We start from the raw sequence: 17,707 nt of genomic DNA, 5'->3' as shown, positions 1-17,707 counted from the left end.
CTCTTCCCTTCCAGTTGCAAACTTTTTCTGCTTCAAAAGAGAAAGTTTGGTTCCTTGCCCTCCTGCCTTCCTGCCCTCCCACACCAGCCAGATCATCAGTTGACATCCAGGAAAACAGGTGAATTCCCTTTGTCTTGCCCAGTTTTATCCGATTTAATTTCAGAAGGGACCCTTAGCTTTTCTGAGCCAGAAAGTCTCCATCCATCACTGGAGCATAAAAGAAATTGAAAACAAGGATCAGCTCCATTAAAATCCATAAATGCTTTGCTCTTAGCGTGACTCATTCACGACACCAGCAGCAATCACCCCAGTCCATCACCACCCATACTGCACAACCATGCAGAGATTTACTCCTTTTCCTGGGGATAAGTAATCAAAATGAAGCTAATCCCTTCTTTCAGTACCCCTTTTCCCAACTCCTGTTGCTGCTCAGCTTTGCTTTCTAGCACAGAGGTGCCCAAAGATGCACAGCAGGAAAGCAGAAAGAAACCTGCACTTCCCAACCCCTTCATTCCCCCAGGTCGGTAGATCTAGAGCTTATAAACAAAGCAGTGAATACAACCTAAAGTGATGCTGCAGGGCATCCAGAGGGGGTTATTTCATTGGAATTTCATCTTTTAAATTAGCATGTTCTATGGGGTTTTTGCAAGTGAAATAGGGAATCACAGAATGGTGAGCTTTAAAGATCTTCTTATTCCACCCCTGCCATGGGCAGGGACACCTTCCACCAGCCCAGGTTGCTCCAAGCCCCATCCAACCTGGTCTTGGGCACTTCCAGGGATGGGGCATCCACAGCTTCTCTGGGCAACCTGTGCCAGGGCCTCCCCACCCTCCCAGGGAAGAATTCCTTCCCAATATCCCATCTAAACCGACTCTCTTTCAGTTTGAGGTCATTCCCTCTTGTCCTGTCACTGCATACCAGATATTTTAGTTTAAGGGCTTCTTAATGCACAGGAACATGCACATGGAAGAAAAAGAAAAAAGCTGGAGCCAAAGCATCTGTGTATATTGGGCAGCTTTAAAAATCCCAGCCCTTAATCAGCCATTTACTTCTCCAACAACCCCACAGTCACATCTCCCCCCCCCACACACCCTGTCTAGGAGGTCCATCCACCTCAAATGGGAACATCAGAGGTCCACAACCCTGCTGCACAGACCAGGCTGGGTGGTTCCTCTGCCTCCCACTTTGACAGTCATCACTGCAACCCAGGCTGCTGCTCCTCATACGCTGCACCAGGAATAGCAGCTCCCACTGCCCACATAGCAGGATGATCCTGGTAACCAGCGAAGCGAACAGCGAGGCTGAACAGGTCTCTATTAATGTTACTAAACGAGTTACCTTCCAAATTACCAGCATCCCCAGGAGCTGGGAGCACACTGCTCAGGCAATCAGGATAATAATTCCAGCTCTTGCAATTTGTTCCAGACAGCCTGAGACACCCGTAAGAGCACCGAGACTCTGGGCACATCATTTGGCAGCTCCGGGCCTGGCACACGCTGTCTCTGCCAGTCCCACCCAGAGATCCAGGAGGCTGATCCAACTGGCTCAAGAAGCCACCAGGACTCTTCGAGAGTGTTTAATCCAGGCTGGTTGGAAGCCAAAAGAAATTAATTCTGCTCAGAAAGGGACAGGGCAGGATCCTTTCAAGCGCTGCAGGTTTTAGCAGCTCCTGGTGTCGGGCGAACGCCGGACGCGGTTGTGGGCACTGCAAGGGGATGTGATGGCACTGGGAAAGGACCAGAGCAAAGGAGCACGGAAAACTCAGGTCAGGGGAGGTTGGGCAGCACAAATCTCTGGCTGGGGAAATGCTGGAGTTTATTAAAACCATAAGCAGGCAAAAAATTGAATTTTTGTTGTTCAAACCCGACTGTACAAAATCTAGAAGGCACCAAAGGAAATCTCAGGTAGCTGGTGTTGGAGAAAAAAAAATAAAGGGATAAGCAGCACCTTTGTTGTGATATGTAATTAAACCATAGGACCCATTACCCACCACATAATGATACCAAAAGTTATAAACAAGCTCCACAACATAAGCAAGGAGGACAGACCCCTTGGACCACACAGCTTAAAAGCCCGTTCAAAAGAGTCTCTCTTTTTTCCCACCTCAAAAATCCCTAGACTTCTCAATCTTAGGAATCAGAAAGATCAGGATCATTTTAGCCATGCCCTGTCCTCAGCAGTCAGCCTGGGACAGCTGGAGAGGATGTTTGTAGGTAAACCCAGCACAGCAGTTCTTCGGGTTGTTGGATCCAGAGCCCAGGAGAAAACTTCCCATGAACTCCAGGAGGAACAGGCCTGAACCCCCCAGGCCCCCTATCCAGGCTCACCTCTCCATCCACTGCCATCTGAGGAGTTTGGGGATAGGACAACTTTGTTCCCAAGACCACTGTGGGTTTCTGAGGTTTCCAACCCAAAACACGTTGCAGCAACAGAATTAAAAAGTCCCTTGGAAAAAGTGCATTAAGATCATACAGTGCCAGGCCAGCTGAGAAACCACAATTTGGGGTGATTTAGAGCTGCTAATGGGTGATGTCATCACTGGAGTGAACCCAATCCCTTAAAAATGTGAAAATGGAGTGAGCAGGAGCTATAAAATACACGTATTTCTCTCCACAACAGCAACAGGCACATCCCAGCAGGGCAGCTTTCCTGGGTGCTCATCTAGAGCTGAAGGAGCCCATAAGAAATCACTAAAGAAAAAATGACAAAGGGACCAAAATCTTTTCAAGAAGCAGCAATCTATTCTTTTCCCAGGCCTTTATTAACAGCAAGTCAGCAGGATTCCTTGGAAGCAAATGAGAAATAGGCACCACTGTGGAAAGAAACCGAGGGAGGGTTTTCTGGAACGACAACCAAGCCATTTTGGGCCACTGTCTGTTAGACCTGGGTTTAGCTCGATAGGATATTGATCCTGGCTGCACAAAACACAGCCCTGCTGTATTTTCTGATTAACAACTTCTGCTGCCTGGTTTTTGACAAACAGAATCTTCCATCGTGGCAGGGAGACTAAAAAAAATATATATTTATTGAAAATTCCAGGGTGCAGGCAAAAAAATAAAAAATAAAATAAGAGGGGGGGTTGGAAAAAAACAGGTGGGAAGGATTTCTGCATGATCACTGTAGTATTTACATAAGGGTGAGTTCAATCAATGCAGAGCCTTCCCCCACAGCCTCCTCCAAAACACACCCAGACTCTGCCCTTTTTCCTATGGAAACAGATAACGAGAGCAAAGCTGCTCTTTGCTTCTGTGGGGTTTTAGCTAAAAGCTGAAAATGAGATCAGATTTTCTGACATTCAGCATTTACCTTCATAAAAACGGGCACTCAACGGGATTAGTGGGTACACAGCTCTCTGTGTGGTATCATGAAACACGTTTTCATGATCTTTCATGCTTACACAGAAATAAAATTTAAAAAAATTAAAAAGTGAGAGAGAGAGAGAGGAATCCAAATCCCTCTGTAATATTGAAGATCAGGGTGGAACTGAGCTTGGGAACCGAACACTGATCACTGCCTGGGAAACATGAAGTAACATTTCCAAGTAGAAACCTTGCACATATGGCAAAGGAAAGCTTTTGATAGAGTAGTAAAATGGTATTTCAAAAACTGATGTCCTACCTATCTATATTTATAAGAACACATTAAGCACTGGCTTAGCACTGTCCTCTTTTATTATTCCCTAATAAATTACAGCCTGATCATTTTTTTGGGACACACAGACCTGAATCTCCCTTCCACAGAAGTGAAAATTAAGGTTCCCCCTCGTGTCACCACCTCTCAGTCCCTGCCTGGAGAACCAGCTGGGTTTGGCAGCAGCAAATGTTGTTCCCTCAACAACCTGCCTTCAGTCTCGATGCAGAACCAAGGAAGATTGTCTCAAATGAGGCAAAAAGGGATGTTTGTGTCAAATAAACAGCCTTGCTCTGGCTTTCCCAAGCCCCTGAATCAAAACCCCAAGCCCAGGCAGGCAGAGAGGGGGAGAAAAGGTTCCTGGGCAGTGAAGGAAGCCCGAGGAGGAAGAGCTCCTGCTTTCCAGCATAGCCCCATGGCAACACAGGAACGAGCTAAGAACATCACAAGGATCTAGGAAACGCAGAGCAAAACACTACAGGCTACAGAGAAAACACTAATTCAGTCCCCTGTGTGAGGCTGCAGATCTTGCAGTGCTGTTTTTCTGCTGCAGGCCCCTCCAGCTCATTTACTGGGCTGGAAATGCAGCCCCGTGCTCAGGAAGGAGCCTAACCCAGCACATGAGGAACGCTGGTATTTTCAGGAACCTCCTCCCAAACACCAAAAAAATCTTAAATCCAGCCCTTGAATTAGAGGATTAGAGGCCTGTGGAGACGAGTCTTGGACTCAGAGCCGCTGAGTTGAGCCTTTGCCACCCCTGCACTGCCTGCCCGGTGGGAAGCCCCTGTACGAGCCCAGTTGGCGTCACCACGGGAAACCAGCGGCTCTGACGCGGCCGGGACCGTGAGGAGAGGAACATGCCTGTTTGCTGATGGAACAGGGCCGCTCCTTCCAGCTGCCTAATCGAGCTGATAGTCCACAATTAGGCTCCCAGATCAAAGAGAGTTGCAAACAGCTCCCTTTAAAAACCCAGCAGCACTGAGGCACGGGCGCTCCCCGGCGCGTGATCCGAGGGGATCCCACGAGCGACGCTTCGGCTGCTCTTGCAAAACTTACTCATAAAAAAAAAAAAAAAAAAAAAAACACAAAACACCCAAATGTCTCTTGATTCTTGGCCTGCGTTTATGAGGGGAAAATAAAAAAATAAAAAAAAAAAGAAACTTGTCTAAACAATATGGCTGGAGTTCAGAAAAGCTTTTCTGTAGAGCCTTAACTTGAGGTACAGAACCACTGGAGTCAGCTGAATTCGAAGGTGTACTTGAAGGCTTTGTTGAAGGATAAATTAAAACACGTTCCAAAGTGCCTTCCAGAATCAGGGCCTTGATTTTTTTTTTTTTTTTTTTTTTTTTTTTTTTTTTTTTTTTTTTTTTTTTTTTTTTTTTTTTTTTTTTTTTTTTTTTTAACTCACAAAATGGCGTAGAACTGACTAGGAATCAGCACATGCCATGGGTGTGAATAATTGTAGCATCTGTGCTAATTCTCTTCTCATCCTGGTCCCCCCTGTGTTCCTAAGTATGTAAATCTGATTCTCCTCGTGACTCCACTCAAGTTCCTATTGATTAAATCCTCAGCCCAGCAGCAGGAGAATCAAACCCCACATATTTATTCTCTTCCTCTCAATACATAAAGAATTCCCTTTGGCCTCTCAGTTGCTGGATCACATGGTGCCCTGAATGCAAAGAGAATTACAGTGATAATGTGGCTAATGAATACATTTATATATGTATGCAAGCATTTCCCTACTCTCCAACCAGAAAATATAGAGACATTCACACACAGGAGCAGAGAAGGTGTGGGAAAGGAGGGATTTGGGGAGCATATTAATACCAGGCTGGGGGAAAACTGACTGAAATCCTTCCAAGCTGAAGGCTGCAAGCTCAGGACCTCAAGGAACATTTCCTTTGGATCTTTAAAGCCCAGTTCGTAGGCTACAAGGGTTACTTAATATCTGTGTTTCCATTACATCCTCAATTCATATAAATAAATACATATTACAACAGTTTCTAATGTAAAATATTGTAAGCATGTCCAAGAAAGAAACCAGGGATATAATTTCAAACCGCTGCACAAAATACACAGGTGACATTTGCCTTAATGAGATGTTTTGAATTCTTTTCAAACATCTTGGAGTTCTGTTCAGAAAAGTTATTTTATAGCAGAATAAATCGACTCCTGCAGAAAGTTTGCTGATTTCAGGGTTGTAATAGCTTAAAAATGGGATGCTTTTAATTTGTTTAGCACACTCCATGTTGACTTCTAAAGTCATCCTGTAATGCCAGAAAATAGACTGGTTTAAATCAGGTTCAAGTGCCAGTGGCAATCAGAACCTGCAAAGCCAGGGAAACGTCAACAAGAGCGTGGGTAAGACACACACCAGAGTATCTACAAACAAATATCCTTAAGGAAAAACCACTTTTTAGTTGGTTCCAAACACTCTAAAAGCGACTGGTTCAGCACAACAAATCCTACAGCCAGAAATGTAGGGATGTAATAAATCCCTCAAATCAATCCCACCCCATCCCAGAGGGAAAAAAAAACACCCCAAATCAGAGCCAGAGTCCCCCCTGAAGCCAGGGTGGGATGTCACTTACCCCGTGAGGACCACGACAAAATCCATCACGTTCCAGCCGTTCCGGAGGTAAGAGCCTTTGTGAAAAACAAACCCCAGAGCGATGATTTTTATCCCAGCCTCGAAACAAAATATTCCAATAAAGTAGGGCTCAGTGTCGTCCTGCAAGAGAGCAAAAACCAGGGGAATCAAGGGAGTTGCTGCTCTGAGAAGTCACACGAACAGCTACAGGCACCAAATTCACCCCCCTGTCCACTCTGAAATTTTACTCAAAGAGGAATTTCCTTATTATTTCCCTGGAAGTAATTTATTTATATGTTTATTTTTAAATTGGGAATTCTGTTTGCCTTCATTCTGATTTTGTTTCACCCCGTTCTTTCCAAGCCATTATTCCAGAGGGAATTTTGAAGTGGCACTTTTGCTCCAAGGGCATATTTAAACTTGAGATCATCTATTCCAGCAGTTATTGACACGGAAAAGGAAGCGCTTCACAATTCATCCAGGAACCTGAAACAAGAGGGTATCTTGGGGATTAACAGTCAGCACAGAAAGCTTGTGAACACGGACAGGAAATTATTTATTTATCATTTATTCCATCAGTTCCTCCTTCACTCTTTCTCCTCCATTTTCTAAATTTCCACAGCCACAATCTCATTTGTTTTCCTTTCACTGTGTGTCTGATTCATGGAAAAAACACCCTTCCTTCCCAGCAGGAGCAATAGGATTTGTGCCTCAGGTCCATGGGGCAGATTTTGGGATCTCAGCTTCGTGTCTTACCTCCTACAGAGAAATTAAACTTAGTCTCCACAGTTTTACCAAACCGTTTATTTAATCTATTTTTATATATTTACTTCATATTTATTATTTATTTTCTATTTATTAATTATATATTTTATATAAATATGTCTATAATGTTTATATATAAATATGTCTACATTGTTTATATACTATGTATTTGTAGTTATTATTTATGTTGTATATTTATTTCATCTAAACCCTTTATTTCAGCAGTTCCATCTCCCGCTCCCATGCGGCCTGGTAAGGTGACAGTCACCTGCAGATCACACACACAGGTACTAAATGGCCACAGATCTCTTTTATATTATATTATATTATATTATATTATATTATATTATATTATATTATATTATATTATATTATATTATATTATATTATATTATATTATATTATATTATATTATATTATAGATTATTTAGTATTAAATTCCTGACAGGAATTTCAATACAAATTCAGTGCCAAATGAAAACATGTACATTTGGAAGTCAAAGGCATAGGCAAAAAATGGGAACAAAGAGGTAAAAGCAAAGGAGATCAATTGCAAGACCACGTTAATTGGCTTTGGCACCTGTAACCAATTTCCAAATGTGCCTTAGATCCCTGTTTTCAGCTGAAGTCAATGGAAGTAAAGCAGCCCTACCCAAAGAGAAGCAAAATTCTTCCAAATTAAGAGATTAAGAGAGTTTTTTTTTTTTTGCCAGTGGCATTTCTGGCCATCAGAGCCCCAGAGCTGAGATGCTATTTGATGGACAGTTGTTTCCAATTTGCAATTCTACTAATGACAAAAGGGGATTGTTTGTTCTCTTCTGCAAAAAGAGCAGGAATGTCAAGGCTTGTGGTCCCAGGAGGAAGAAGCAGCTTTGACACAGGGATGTACTTGACAAACACAGCAGCTCCTGCTCAGCTCTGACCCAGACCCACACTTTGGGCACTTGTTACAGAAAAACAGGTTTTTCACCCCTAAATTCGGGCCTGTTCAGCCTCAAGAAGAGAAGACTGAGAGGGGACCCCATCCCTGTCCATCAGGGGCTGCAGGGAGGGGGCAGAGGATGGAGCAGGCTCTGCTGGGGGGGCCCAGCAATGGCACAGGAGGAACAGGAAGAACTGATGCCCAGGAAGTTCCACCTGGACATGAGGAAGAACTTCTTCACTGTGGAGTGACTGAACAGAGACCAGGGAGGGGATATTCCAAAACCTGGATGCCATCCTGTGCCATGAACTCTGGGATGGCCCTGCTGGAGCAGGGAGGTGGCACTGGATGGGGCAGTGTGGTCCCTTCCACCTGAGCTGGTGGAACATCACAGCACATCCCCCCCAGAGGAGCATGGCTGGAGGCACATCCCACTCAGCAAGTCCACCAGAGAGCAGCAACCACTGAAGGTGTCTCCAAGCTGTTGGAAAATATCCCCTCCGGACAGGCTTTCCCATCAGGGGCTGAATTAAGGGTTTTATTCCTGCAAATCAACACCCTACATCCTGACACACTTCAGAGAGCCCAGCTCTTCCTCACACTTCATCCTTCACCCTGTATTATCTCCATTCCTTCCACTTTTCCTGCCTCAGCAACTCCCCCTCCCCTTCCCTCGTGGCCTGGCAAGGTGACAGTCACCTGCAGATCACACACACAGGTACTGGCTGGCCAGACACAAAAACAAAGCTGAGCTCTCACTGTTAGGCCTTTGGCTGAAACAGAGAGGAGAAAAAATAAAAACCCACACCCAAATTAACTTCTCCTCCAGGCAAGGAGATGTTTCCAGCAGCAGCAGCACCCCCAAGCCCCCTGTGCCTCCACAGGGCCTCCCTGGTGCTGCTCAGAGGACACAAATCATCACTGGCAGACCTCCAGCTGCCCATCCTAGTGCTGTTTACCCACAGAGAAACAGCAACAAAGGCCATCAGACCTTTTATAACCTTCAACAGAAATCCTACAGCAAGCGTCTTCTTCCAGCAGTTGCTCCACAGCAAGAGCTGGAGGGATCCAGCTGTGAATTAAACCCTTCCAGGGCTCCAACCCAGCACAGAAAAGAGGGAAGAAGGAAGAGGGGGTCAGATATCATCCTGTGTGGTTTCAGAAGTTGCTCCTCTACTTTCCCTCACGCACAGAGGGACTGCTCTTCAACCCCACAACACCTCCTAGTTCAACAGCTATTATGGATAATCCGTGGAAACAAAGGCCTCCCAACCCATCCCATATTTCCATCCCACAACTACGAGCGTGCCTCTAAAAATAACTCCTCTAACACACACAGAAAAAGCTACCTTTACCCACATCCACTCCTCCACATTACTCCCTCACTTCCTTGAAGCCTCATCTCCACTCTGCTCCCAGTCTTTGCTCAATCTAGGTCAGGTGCCTTGTGATTACAGCTCCCAGCTTTAAAGAGCCAGGCTTCAGGTACTCCAGGGTTTGATGGGATATGCTCTTCCCAAAGCTGAGAGCTACACAGAGCACTTAGGAAGTGGGTCAGAGAAGTCCTGAGCTTCTAGGGAAGCAGGAAGGCTGACAGATGGATTTGGGTGTTTATTATGAAGGAAGGCAGTCAGGTCGGCAGTGAGCAGCTGGGGAAATAAGAGGGGATGGAAAGAGGGTCTTTTCTAAAGCCTGCCTAAACTTGAACTGACTCAACCCAAGAAATCAGGGCAGTCACAATGAGATGAAAACTGGAACTTGTGCCCCCTTGGGTAGAGGTTCAAAGAAGGATTTGCAGGGCTGTGTATGATGGGAGGAGGGCAAGGACGTGGGTGAGATGCCCTGGGCAGCACTGGAATGGCACTGCCATGGGCTCAGCATCCCTGCTGCCAGCACGTCCTGCAGCCCCTCCAGACAGGAGGCTGTGCCCTGCTTGGGTTCAGGAGTGGGAGAGCAGGTGATAATGAGTGTCAGTGTGTGAGCTGGGATGGAGGGCGGAGAATTTGGGCAGAAGCCAGAGCTGTGCCAGCAAGTTGTTTGCTGTGGACACAGCAAAGCTTGAGACTGGGCCAAACACACATTTAATCAATATGTTTCAGATCAGAAACAACTTCTGAGTCTGGAAAGTCATTACTATTCCTAGTCCACGTCCTAGTGTCTTTCCTTGGCCTTTGGATGTGACAGTTTTGATGGGTTTGGGAGCGAAGGGCTTTGTTCATGCAAAGGTTAATATGAACAGCTCACATATGGCTGCAGGAAGTGCCTGTGGATGGGATAGAGCATTAAATCCATTAGGAAATTGCAGGAACTGTCATGGTGAATGTCTGAGGAAAGTCATATCTGTCCTCACATCAAAAACAGCCCAAGCCCTGCAGGGAACATCCTACAGACCCCCTGGTGTCTCCAAACAGGGGCAGCCCCAGAGCAGGGCAGAAAAGAGATTTCCTGTCCTGTCAGTTCTGGGATCATCTCTGTCAGGCTGGGCCGGATCTAAAGTCGCCTGAAGCTTCTCATGGAAAACTGAGCCATCAGGAAGGAAGCAGGGAGAGGAGGAGTGTGTCAGCCTGCACAGCCAAGAGCATCGTGGGCAGCCACCAGCGAGGCCATTCAGGGCTGGGAGGGGAAGTTCACGTTCCCACGTTTGGAGCTCTCAGCACCAGGCTCTGGGCCACTCAGTACAACTCCCTCAGCATCCTTCAGGCTGGCAGCGCTCCAGTGTGTACAAACAATGCAATATTTATTGGGGCACAGGGAGACTGACTCTACAACCACTGGCTGAGGCACTCACTGAGATGGGCAGGAGCAAATCTGCAGTGTCCCTGTTCCACTGGGCAATTACTGATGTGAATTAAACCCTTCCAGCAACCAAAGCACATGAGAGCTCCAGCTCGGAGTGGTCAAGAACCTCGAGGGTCAGTCAGTCTGCTGCTGGTGGGAGAACAAGCTTATTTCTCTTGTCTGAAGGTGGAATCAATATTCCAGTTGACCACTGATCACCAAACTGGTGTTTTTTTCGGAGCTTTTGACCAAAATTTCCATCCCAGAGCCAAGTAACACTTTTTCACATACAGAGAAAGATTCCTCCTAACTCAGGCATTCCAAATCCTGAAATATTGGAGGTACTGGGGCATCACTTGTGCTTCATTAGCCCTGTTTGTCAAGTAACAGGAGCACAGAAAACAGCCCAGTGAGATTGCACTGCAGGTTCATCTCTTGGGTCTCAGGGGAGATAAATACAAGAAAAAGCTGATCAAAAACAAAAAAATCATTAAAATGTTTGTCTGGTCTCCTCCCTCTTCTCCTCAGCTTTAACAAACAGACAGTCTTAAGATTTTTGTCTTTTTATCTGTGGAATAAAGTGCCCAGGCAGCTCTGGTTTTACTTCAACAACTCTGCCTACATCTCCAGTCATCAAAGGCTCGTGATGTGCATCTCACATCCTTAACATCTGATTAACTCTTCAGTGATGAGCCCTCACTCCAATTTGAATATTTTAATGAACCCAGGAGATGGAAATATATATCCACCAATCATTAACCAAAAAAAGGTCAGTTCCATTCCTGCCAAAGACAGCAAAAAAGCACCTGCTGTTCTGCAGAGGCTTAGAATTTGGCTCAACAAACCTGTGAATGTATGGGAATGTTCACCCACTCTGGTTTCACATGGATTTGTAACATTTTCAATGAAACAACTTCCAGTTTGTGGAAGCAGCAGGAACATTCTAAAGCAGTTTCACTTTGAAACCAGCAGACAGTTTTTCTTACTCCCAATGCTTAATCTTTCCAGCATGTGCTGAAAATAAAAAATATTTCATGACTTGTAAAGACTCTCATTGTTATTCCATGATAAACCCCTTTACATTTCAGAATTATGAATGTGCTGTGGCTAAAATGGCCTAAGAATACCTGGATCAAAGGCAATGGTGCACAACAGGGACAAAAATCAGGAGTTAATTCTTCCTCCCTCACCAAGGAAGAGCCAACAAGGCAGAGATCGTGCATTTAATACACACAGTTATCTTACAATATTTGGTGGTGATGGCAGTGCCCCCTTTGGAATGATTTGGGCAGGAACTGAAGGTGTTTGTGCTGTAAAATGGAATCTATACAGGGGGAGAAAGGACAATAAAATGCCTGTGGGATCCCCTTATAAATCTGGGGATATAGAGAAACATAAAACCAACTTGTTAACCATAACTAATGCTGCTTAAAACATTCCAAAGGGTAACCAGGCCAAAACACCCACAAAATTGCTTTTCCCCTTCACTGTTCCATATGTTCCCAACCATGGAAAACATTTTCCAGCTCGGTCACTACCCTGGGTCTGAACCTGTGCTCTACTCACAGCCCCAGGCTGGCCTTGCTGACCACTCCTGAAGCACACAGAGCATGTTTAAATGGCAGAAAGATGGACATAAAGGCATGTATTCATCTTATCCTCATCTCTCCTCAATTAGAAATAATTCAGGGACAGTAAGCAAACCCCAGGGAGGGTGGACAGGCAGCAGGAGCAGCTCCATTTCTGATTTAGGGCCAAGTAGCTGACCCTGATGCTCCTTCTGGATCCATCACTAACACACTTTTTCCTGCTTCTGAAGGATGAGACTGTGAGAGTTGCCCACCCTTGGAAACTGCAGCAACCAGTGTGCAGGGCCTCTAGTTTTTGGCAGCGAGCCTAATATTATTTTTGTTTGCATAACATTATATCTACATGGCAAACACATATGGATCCCTATTTATTCATCCTTTGAACATGCACCAGGATTAATGCATTTGGGCATGCAAGACTTTCCAGATCATTACCAGGAGGAGAAAAATCAACCCAAGTGTTACACATTTTTCCCACAGTGATGATAAATGGAAGAATTGTTTTGAAGCTATTCTTCTATTTTCTTTTGAAATAAGGTAATTGGGCTCATTACCATAAAGCCTGCAGGGAAACTGTTTCCCTCTGTAAGCTGGTTTCATTTTCTTTGGAAGGGAAATGCAATCATCTAAACCCAAGGTTCGCTTTGTAGGATCCTTCACCTGCACAGTGGCAGGAAGAGGCACATGAACCTTAAAGGTTACTCTGTTCTAGCACTCCCTGGGAAAATATCACAGAAATATTCAAGACTGGTTGATGATTTAAGAGATAATTCTGAGCATTCATCAGCCCTTTCTTGTCTTGGTTTAGAGACAACCTAAGTTTGAAGCTCTTCTGATCAGAACAGGAGCTCCATCTCCTCTCCTGCAACTGGGCAGGGCTGGCTGGAGTGATGAAGCATTTGAGCAGATGGGATCAGGAGGGGAGAGTTATTCTTGTTGGCACTGACTGATTCTTTTTTTTTTTTTTTTTTGTGATTGGCAGATCAGTGCCTGTTTGTTTACATGTGGATCTTTAAAATAGATCCCAGCACTCCCAGCACTGAGGGGGGGGGCTGAGTGTTTTCTGTACCAGAGCAGAACAAAAACGGCACATAAATAAATGCAACTCACCAATCTCTCCGACATCGGCGTCTTGTCTCCATCCGGCAAATGTTGTTCCAGAGCCAGCACGATACAATTGGCTATGATTGTAGCTAAAATCATGTATTCAAATGGAGTGAGGAGCAAGGAGTTAAAGAAGACACTGGACAACACAAGGAGAACCTCATCCAAATCCCGTTTCTACCCCCACAGTCACATTAATTGAGCATTTTAAGATTTGTCATATTTTGGAAGACATTTAGTCTCCCTGACTTCCTCAGTTCTTTCTGGGTTGTGTTTGGAAGAACAGTAGGCAATTGGCTCTCTTCTTTGAGAGAGTTAGAGTTTTACACGGAGTCAGAGTTGCTCAAGGAATTTGGGAGCAAGGAAGAAAAAGGTCCAAAGGAAACAAAAACCCTTTAATAATGATTGGTTTAAAATGAGATTGATAAACTAACCTGCCTCAGAATAGATTATACAACTGAACACCATCTGCTGAATTGTCCTTCAGAAACATCTCCGTTCAACACACAGTGCAAAAAAGTTCGATTTAGAGTGTCTACACAGGTCCAAAACATAAATTACTGCCGGATTGCAATTCTCCCAGAGAGAATAAAATCACCAGCGCCCTGTCGGGATGTAGGAGGGAAGCAATCCCAGGGGAAGGATCCCAACCCGGCACTGGGTCCCCCTTTTGCTGTCGTCTCCAGCCCTGAGCTGTGCCGACCCCTGGCTCTCCCAGGGTGGAGCCGCGCCGGGGGCAGCAGCAGGGCCTGAGGGTGGGAGATGGTCCTGCTCAGCACCACGGGGAGAGGGACTCAGCACCAGGGAGAGACTCAGTTCCAGGGAGAGATCAGTCCAACACAGCGGGGAGCTCTGCTCAGCACCGGGGAGTATTTGTTTGGCATCACGGAGAGCTCAGCTCAGCACCGTGGAGAGCTCAGCTCAGCACGGCGGGGAGCTCAGCCCAGCACCGGGGAGTATCGGTTCGGCACCACGGAGAGCTCGACTTGGTACAAAGGACAGCACCAAGTGGCACCGTGGAGAGCTCGGCTCAGCACCGCGGTCAGCTCAGCTCGGCACTGTGGAGAACTCTGTCCAACATCGCAGGGAGCTCTGCTCAGCACCGCGGGGAACTCGGTTCTAAACCACAGAGAGCTCTGCTCAACACCTCGGGGAGCTCAGCATCACAGAGAGCATGGCTCAGCACCACGCAGAGCTCGGCTCAACACCTTAGAGAGCTCGGCTTAGCACCTTAGAGAGCTCGGCTCAGCACCGCGGTCAGCTCAGCTCAGCACCCCGTAGAGCTCTGCTCAGCATCACGGAGAGCTCGGCTCAACACCTCGGAGAGCTCTGCTCAGCACCCCGCAAAGCTCGGCTCAGCACCCCGCAAAGCTCGGCTCAGCACCCCGCAAAGCTCGGCTCAGCACCCCGCTAAGCTCGGCTCAGCACCCCGCAAAGCTCGGCTCAGCACCTCGCTAAGCTCGGCTCAGCACCGCGGACAGCGCCCGGCCCCGCCCGCCCGGTGGCCCCGCCGGCCCCGCGGGGAAGAGCCGATGGCTCTGCCGATCCCAGTGGCTCTGCCGGTCCCGGTGGCTCCGCCGATCCCACGGGCTCCGCAGCGCCGTGGATCCCCTCCCCACATCCCCGGGAAAGACGCAGCCGAGTGGCCCAAGAGGCAGGGCAGGGACAGACTGCGCCCGGCCTCGCGGGCAGGGCGATGCTCTGCCTGCCACCGGGGCTTTGGGGCTTGTTTATCCACGCTGGAATGCGGGGAAGGAGAAATGGGCGAGGAAGCACAGCAATCCCTGGGATTGTATAACGTGGACAGAAAGATCAATACGTGTGTGTGTGTGTTCAGAGAGAAGGGAAGTGCGTTCACTCCATGGGTGTATTTTTCCTGTGAGCCCCTCAGGAAGTGAAAACTGGGGAAGCCTAAACAGGAGCTGGCCTCTGTGGCAACTGAAAGTGTTGCTAGGAGGCTGGGAGGAGGCCTGGCTGCTGTTAGCTGGGAATTAACAGGGGTGTGATATCAAATGAAAAGAAAACAGCCGGCTCCCTGGAGACCCCCCAGTGCGATGCACTCCTGTACACACACACACCAGCTACTCCCTGGTGGCCTCAACCACTCTGCTCCCCTTTGCTCATGGCTTACAACCAGCACTGGCAGCAAAGCCCCCTTTCTGAGGGGCTTTTATAACCTTCAGCATCACTCGGCCTGGGAGCTGGGGCTCGGGCAGAAAGCATCTGCCCCTTCCACGACACAGCAGACGATCCCTCTCCCCACTTACTGCCTCCCTCTGCCTCAAGGTTTTGCTAATATTTTTTTTTTTTTTTAGTACAGCCTAAGCTTAGACTACGCACCTAATCAGAGTGCCATGATTCATGTTGATTCTAATGGATTCAGGAGGGGATGTGTTAAACCTGAGCTGCAATGATTGTATTCCTGGGATTCGCCAGGTACCTGGGCTATCAATGTCCCTACTATCAATGCAGCTTTAATGCTAAGGTGTCACCATTTTTATCCCACACTCCTTCTGCTCTTCAGAGTGAGACAGAAGAGTTGGAAGGCTCCAAGATGGAAATAAGAATCAGGATTCGCTGGCACGAACCTCACAGAGCCCTTTGCAGCTCACTTAAATCGTGGGGAATGTAAATCTACACGTCCAGCTCACACCTAAAGCCACGCTTGGCATGTACGTACATCTGACACACAGCCCTGGCATAGGGCACCCCCAAAACACCCTCTGCTGTGCCCACAGGAGCTATTCCCTGTGATCCCCGTGGACACGGCCGTGCGTTATGTCGGGCACAGGGATCCGTGGCACACATACCCACCGCACTCCCTGGCTCACACATGCACGTCTGCATCAGCCCCAGACACTCACCCTGCGCTGCCCAGAGGGGTCTCTTCCCCTCAACCTCCCTCTCCCCTCCCCACCTTCCCCCCCTCCCCGCGCCCACGCACCCTCCCTGAAAGGATATGGCCATTCTGTTATTCGCTTGGCGTATTTCCGTATAACATTATCTTCACTGAAGATGAAGAGGGATCTGTTGACTGTGAAGCAGTTCTGTTTGACAGGGATGGGGTTGTAGAGAGCCATAGTCCTGGCCCTCTGAGCCATCGACTGCTTATACATCCTTTGGCCGGCTTGGGGGCCACCTTGCCGGCTGCTCCCTCTTCCAGCCCCGGCCGGCCCTCCACCTCCATAGCGGGTCGGCAGATCATCCCCAAACCGAGCCATCCTCGCGGTGCACGGAGCCGGGCGCTACAATCCAAACTGGCAGCCGAGGCGAGAGGAAGACGCATCACAGCGCGCAGCACTTCTCCCTCCGGGGGCTTCAGTCGCGGGATCGGGATTGATCGCAGCAAAAATGTATTGATGTATTATCAAAAAAAAAATTTAAAAAAATAAAATAAAAATAAAAATCCTTTTCCCTTCCTCCACCCCCTGCGCTTCCCCCGCCGCGGTGGCTGCCCGGGGGTAGGAGGAAGGCGCCGGGGCTCCGCTCACCTCCCCGCACAGGTGCCGTCTCTCCGGCCCGACCTCATGGCCGGGGCGGCGGCGGGGGCGGCAGCGGGGGTCGCGGTGCCTCGGCTGGGCTGGGAAGGGGCTCTGCGCTGCTGCCGTGCCCGCCGCGGGAGCGCTCGCCGTGCCCAGCCCAACCCAGCCCGGCACGGCTCCGGCACGGCCCGGCCCCGCCGCATGTGATGCCCGGAGCCAATGGGGCCGCCGCGGCTCCGCCCGCCCCAGTCACCGGCACCGGGGGGCGGGAGGAGGGAGGATGGAGCCCGGCCCGGCTCGGCAGCCACCGCCCACCCCGGTAAATACGGCGGAGCCGCGGCCCCTCCCCGGGGGAAGGAGGGATGGACCCCTCCCCTGGCCCTGCGCAGCGCTCCGCGGGCGCGCAGAGCCCCGGCCGGGGGTTCTGCAGGCTGGAAAAGGGGTTCTGCCGGCTGGGAAGGGGGTGCTGCAAAAGGACGGGGGGCACAGGCGAGGTGGCCCCCGCGCCTGCGCGCCCTGCCCAGATGTGCCCTGCCCAGATGTGCCCTGCCCAGATGTGCCCTGCCCAGATGAGCCGCTCCCAGGGGTGCCCCCACGGCGCAGCCCCCCAGCACCCCCGTCTGTGTGCGATCAGAAGCCCCCAGAAAGGCTCAGTTGGCGGGGGGGAGTGGGGACAGTGACTGGGGGTGCAGGGCAAGCGGGGGGCACAGTTCGCAGCCCCCAGGGCAGGGGGGGATGCGGGGGGCGGGGGGTGCAGCCCCCGCAGCAGCGCCCGGGGACAAAGCGGTTGCGGGGATGTGCTGGATTGAAACAGAGCTGCGCCCTTCTGGACAACTTACTTTGTTT

At 48.7% G+C, this 17,707-nt stretch overlaps 1 protein-coding gene across 2 annotated transcripts; it reads right to left on the bottom strand.

The window, feature by feature from the left end:
• Positions 1–5,079: 5,079 nt before the first annotated feature.
• LOC114070049 (voltage-dependent P/Q-type calcium channel subunit alpha-1A-like) lies at positions 5,080–16,978 on the bottom strand. Of its 2 annotated transcripts, XM_027907234.1 has the most exons (5): positions 16,871–16,978; positions 16,341–16,695; positions 13,386–13,491; positions 6,223–6,362; positions 5,080–5,300 (listed from the first exon to the last, which is right to left on the bottom strand). In XM_027907234.1, exons 2-5 carry the CDS (start codon positions 16,598–16,600, stop codon positions 5,234–5,236), a joined length of 573 nt encoding a protein of 190 aa, XP_027763035.1. In that variant the 5' UTR covers positions 16,601–16,695; positions 16,871–16,978; the 3' UTR covers positions 5,080–5,233. The 2 variants fall into 2 exon arrangements, with proteins under 2 accessions (XP_027763035.1, XP_027763036.1); XM_027907235.1 differs by having other exon boundaries at positions 5,080–5,303; positions 6,227–6,362; positions 16,341–16,978.
• Between the last annotated feature and the right edge of the window lie 729 nt (positions 16,979–17,707).

Source organism: Empidonax traillii, unplaced genomic scaffold, assembly GCF_003031625.1.
Source record: "Empidonax traillii isolate 1590-97213 ecotype Southwest subspecies unplaced genomic scaffold, ASM303162v1 scaffold1427:size111727, whole genome shotgun sequence".
Classification (NCBI taxonomy): Eukaryota; Metazoa; Chordata; class Aves; order Passeriformes; family Tyrannidae; genus Empidonax; species Empidonax traillii.
Note: the sequence above shows the minus strand (reverse complement) of the source record. Positions and strands in the feature narration are given on the sequence as shown.

Coding starts and splice junctions, on each gene's coding strand:
- LOC114070049 (XM_027907234.1), bottom strand. CDS start 16,600: ATGGCTCGGTTTGGGGATGATCTGCCGACCCGCTATGGAGGTGGAGGG. Junction 13,492..16,340: donor AAGCGAATAACAGAATGGCC/ATATCCTTTCAG, acceptor CTTGCTCCTCAC/TCCATTTGAATACATGATTT. Junction 5,301..6,222: donor TTTGTCGTGGTCCTCACGGG/GTAAGTGACATC, acceptor CTTTGCATTCAG/GGCACCATGTGATCCAGCAA.